The sequence below is a fragment of the Bufo bufo genome, chromosome 1, assembly GCF_905171765.1.
Source record: "Bufo bufo chromosome 1, aBufBuf1.1, whole genome shotgun sequence".
NCBI lineage: Eukaryota > Metazoa > Chordata > Amphibia > Anura > Bufonidae > Bufo > Bufo bufo.
Window position 1 is genome coordinate 143992671 of NC_053389.1, and position 5198 is coordinate 143997868.

At 39.4% G+C, this 5198-nt stretch overlaps 1 protein-coding gene across 1 annotated transcript; it reads left to right on the plus strand.

Annotated features, from left to right (window-relative positions):
- Positions 1 to 249: 249 nt before the first annotated feature.
- Positions 250 to 4601, plus strand: LOC120999273 (nicotinamide N-methyltransferase-like). Its single transcript, XM_040430145.1, has 3 exons — positions 250 to 431; positions 3396 to 3603; positions 3771 to 4601. The coding sequence occupies exons 2-3, from the start codon at positions 3440 to 3442 to the stop codon at positions 4192 to 4194; spliced, it is 588 nt and encodes a 195-aa protein (XP_040286079.1). The 5' UTR covers positions 250 to 431; positions 3396 to 3439; the 3' UTR covers positions 4195 to 4601.
- The last annotated feature ends 597 nt before the right edge of the window (positions 4602 to 5198 follow it).

The following is a 5198-nucleotide window of genomic DNA, read 5'->3' on the forward strand; positions in this document are numbered from 1 at the left end:
CAATGTAATTATATAATTCTATAATACCTACTGCATAATTGATCATGCAAATTTCAAGAAGCCATAGCAGGCTGACCAATCGTTTCTAGGGATTCGAAGATCAATAATTTTTTGCCTGAAACTATTTACACATGTTCTCATGACTGACTTGTGATAATAGCTTATGATGTAATATGCAATTATTCTTGCAAAACAAATTGCAAATTGATTCCTAGCAATGATATAAAGACACTGAGCTGCAATGTATTGAGTCATTCTGTCTGAGACACAAGATTACACAATGGATTCCAGTAACTACAAGCTCTACCATAAACATGGATTTGATTCCAGACAGCATCTAGAGCATTACCTATCAGATAAACCTGACATGGCCTATGCAGAAGATCTCTTGATATTTCCCATTAAAAATCTTAAGAAAACTTTTACAGAAGGTATGTATTTTTAATTTAGTACATTTACCCCCTTAACAGCGCAGCCAATTTTTATGTTAAATTTTTTCCCTCCCTGACTTCCAGGAGACATAATTTTTTTTATACTTTTCCATTTACGCAGCCATATTGAGGGCTCGTTTTTTGTGAGATAGCCTATACTTTCTAATGGCACCATTTATTATGCCATATAATTAGAAAAGAGCAAAGTTTTAAAAAAATGTATTCCGAAGCTTTGCCGAAGTTTGACAAGAAATTTTGTTACTAATTAATTTGTCACGAATCGCTATGTTAAAACCCCATCCAGTCAAAGTTCTATCAATCAAAGGGACCATTTTTAACTGGTGCTTAGACAGAAGGGAACCCGTCTAACGGCCGTTAAAAACTGTACTACGCTAGTGCAATATGGCCTTTTGGGTTTAAAAAAAACCCTAAAACACTCACCTCATTAACTTGCTCACAAAGACGCAGCCCACTCCTCTCTTGATTGAAAAAAAAACTGCCGAATGACCTCTGCTGAGCGTGATGTAGTTACTGCGTTTTCCCTGTGTGATTACGTGGTGATGTCATCGTCACCGCATGATCATGCTGGGAGCACGAGGAAAAGTCTTCACACACAGCGCAGGTCCTTTGGCAGGTCTTTTTCAATCAAGAGAGTAGTGGACTGCCTCTAAGTGATCAAGTGAATGAGGTGAGTGATTTTTTCCCCCTGAATCCAAGCCATTCAGACAATTCCAGCCGCCATATTTGGAAAATTTGATTAGTTACCAAAAAAGCATGAGGAAATTCGGCTTCATTTTGAATCAAATTTTTCCTAAAATGCGGATCACATTCCACTTCAGATGGCTCGCTTCACTCAATACTACAGATATTGTTCTAGAAATCTGGGAAAATTACTAATGGGGTGGAAACCGGAAAAAAACACAATTCTGCCGTTATTTTATGGATTTTATATGAGTAGGTAGGAAATGAGACATTACTTTTATTTTGTAGGTCATTATTAGTGTTGAGTGAAGCGAGTCGAAGGGTAATCTAAGGCATTTCCCCTTTGGCATTGCCCACCTCTGTGCCCATCACAGTAGTTATACCCTTCTTTATGCCCCTCACAGTAGTTATGCCCACCTTTATGTCTCTTCATAGTTATGCCCATCTTTGTGCCCCTTCATAGTAGTTATGCCCTCCTTGTGGCCCCCTCACTGTAGTTATGCCCACCTTTATGCCTGTCACAGTAGTTATGCCCAGATATGTGCCCATCACAGTAGTTATGCCTATCTTTGTGCCCGCCACAGTAGTTATGCCCAGATATGTGCCCCTCACAGTATTTATGTCAGATATGTGCCCCCTCACAGTAGTTATGCCATATTAGGTGCCCCCTTAATGGAGTTATACCAGATTAGGTGCTCCCTCACAATAGTTATGCCAGATTAGGTGCCCCTGCAGTGGAGTTATGCCCACTTTTGTGCCCCCTCACTCCCACACATACATTGTACTGCTGGGAATGCCGGTCAGGATCTCAGAAGAACAGTGAGGAGCAGAGGGCTCCCTGCTTCACTTTGGAAACGAACTGCCCAGCAGTGACAAGAGCTGCCGGGCGGGTGCACTCCCCAGCCTCTGTGCCCGGGGCACATGCCTAGCCTGCACCCCCATTGCTACGCTCCTGAACAAACACTATATTAGAAAGTGTCATATAATCATTTTACCTACAGATTGGTCAAAAGTAGTCAAAACGTGTCCAACCCCTTGAAACTCCCTTCACACAGTGCTCAATGACAGAGCAATAAGGTTCTTTATATTCCAGCTGTCTGCGAAGGTGTTTCATTGCTGTTTCTTCTGTCACTTACCCAGCTGTCCTGACTCATGCCTGTCAACTGATTATGAACTTGTTCCATCTACCTTGACCTATGCATTGTCTCTGTATTACATTTTTGATTGCTATCTGCTACATTGGTATCTTTTGTCCATCCACAAAATAATGGAGACTACTCCAAGGGTATCTACCTGAATATTCACTTTGGGACATTTCATATTCCTTTCAGAGGCTAAAGGGGTTTTTCGTTTTGCATCAACATCCTTTGAAATAATCATTTATGTAAGCAGATGTTATTTTGTAATGCATTTCTTTTCTGATTATTGCTCCCATTCTGGGGTGCGGTCATGTGACCATGTTCTTTTAAATTTCAAGTGATAAGGGAGTGCCTATATAACCAGCTGGGTGAGAGGCAGAGAAAGGTCTAGTGCAGGGATCAGCAACCTGAAACTACAACTCCCAGAATCCTCCTTTCACTTCTATGGAAGTTACAAGAACAGATAAGTAAGAGTGCATGCTGGGTGTTGTAGTTTCACAGTGCCGAAAATTGCTGATCACTGGTCTAGTGCATCATGTGTTTGGTTGGATACAGCAACAGATACTGCTAAATATACAGGTGAAACTTGAAAAATTTGAATATTGTGCAAAGTTCATTTATTTCAGTAATGCAACTTAAAAGGTGAAACTAATATATGAGATAGACTCATTACATGCAAAGCGAGATATTTCAAGCCTTTATTTGTTATAATTTGCATGATTATGGCTGACAGCTTATGAAACCCCCAAAATCACAATCTGAGGAACCCTTTGCTCAGGGGGTATGGATTAATTAGCTGACTAGAGTGTGACACTTTGAGCCTCGAATATTGAACCTTTTCACAATAATCTAATTTTAAGTTGCATTAATGCAACTCTTTGTTGCATTACTGAAATAAATGAACTTTTGCACGATATTCAAATTTTTCGAGTTTCACCTGTAGGATGGAAACAAACCAGAGTGATTGGCTTACATGGAGAAAATTGGTCAGGAGAGTCAAAATTGAAAAAAAACAACTACATGTGCATATCTTTTAGAAACCTCAGTGATCCCGAATAATCACTGTATATATACAATGTGTATAAGGGATTAACATATTTGATTTTAATTATTTTTTCTGCAGGTCATATTAAAGGAGACATCTAGATTGACCTCAGCATTGGTTCCATGGTTCACCATCTGTATTCAGTCTGTGAGTTTTTCAAAAACGTCATTGTAATAAAGACCAGAGACAGATGCATCATGGAGCTAAAAAGATGGGTGGACAAACATACAGGAGCATTTGATTGGGGCCATGCGGCAAAACATCACGTAGACATGGAAGAAAATAGGTGAAGTATTTGTTCAAATATTAGGAGTAAGGATGAGCCAACTGGTTTGGTCTGAATTTATGAAAAAGGTCAGAAGTCAGCAAAGAAAAATCAGATCAATATTCTATAAGCTTGACACTTCATACATTATGATGTTAACATTCTTCTTTTTTTCTCATTTTTTCCAGTGACCAGTTACTGGACAAAGAAGTAAAAATGAAATCAGCACTGCAGCATGTTGTGAAATGTAACCTTGAGAAAGAAAATATAACAGATCCGATAGTGTTACCAGCAGCTGATTGTATCATCAGTGCTTGGCTTCTAGATGCTGTCTGCAAAGACCAAGATACTTACATCAGATATCTCAGGAAGTTCTCAAGATTGCTGAAACCAGGAGGACACCTCATATTAATTGCGGCTTATGGCACAACATATATTACAGTAGGGAAAGAAAAGTTTCATGCTCTCAGTTATGATGAAGAGTTTGTCAGGAAAGCTCTATCTGGAGAAGGTTTTGTTATTGATAACATTGAGGTTAAGGAGAGAACAGCTGTGTGTGACCTTCTGGACTATAAAGCCACTGCATTCATTGTAGCTCGAAAGGAGAAATAGGGCTGAGTAGAAACTTGAAATTACTGTAAAGGGGTTGTGCTGGCAGTTTATTTTGATGACTACACTGCTGATCAGTTGGTTCAAGAGGAGACAGAGCTCCATGCGAACACTGCTTCCTCTTCATTACTCTATGTGCCGTTTCCCCTCTAACGATGGTGTAGTGTACTTACAAGTATTCGCTCCATTCACTTGAATGAGTGCTTGTAATTAAACTGCACTTCTGCGATGACGAGCAGTGTAATGAAGAGGAAGCACTGCTCGCATGCATCACAGCATACTCTTCAAATAGCTGATCCTGAGGATAGGTCATCATTACAAACAGGCTGCACAACCCCTTTAAGTCTGCATATTAAGCTAGAGCTAATTTGAGCTGGTATGTAATGCATTAAAACATGGTTTAATCAAATGACAGCTGTCTTCATGATGTTATTCAGAGAGAGAAGTTATAGATAATTTTCTTTAAGAACACCTGCCAGTTGAATCAATCTATTAAACCAAACATACTGCCAGGAAAGCTGAATCATGCTTCAGTACAACAAGGGGTATGGCAAGCACTGAAAGCTAAAGAGCTGAGATGCACTGAAGTGCTAGTCCCCAGACCTCACTACACAAAAGCCATGTTTAGCATTAAAAAATTTTTTCTCATAAACGCCATAACTGATTTTTCACAATACAGGTATATTAATCAGCAGGTTCAACTGTAAAACTTGTCTTTAGTTAAAAAAAAGTCTTGGAAAACCCCTTTAATTAATGACCTATCCTGGGACCCCCACTGATCAGCTGTTTAAGAAGGCATCGATGCAAGCAATAGTAGTAGCTAACCAATCACTGCACTGTACATTGTTTAGTGGCTGTGCTTTTTATTAAAGCCCAGACCATTCCCTTTAATGGGACTGAGCTGAGCCTAGGCCATGTGACCGATGAACCGTCAGAAAAACAGAAAAAAATAAAACAGGATCCTGTAAAAAAAAAGATCCTTCTGCACAAATAACAAATATGAACTT

Coding starts and splice junctions, on each gene's coding strand:
- LOC120999273 (XM_040430145.1), top strand. CDS start 3,440: ATGGTTCACCATCTGTATTCAGTCTGTGAGTTTTTCAAAAACGTCATT. Junction 3,604..3,770: donor GTAGACATGGAAGAAAATAG/GTGAAGTATTTG, acceptor CATTTTTTCCAG/TGACCAGTTACTGGACAAAG.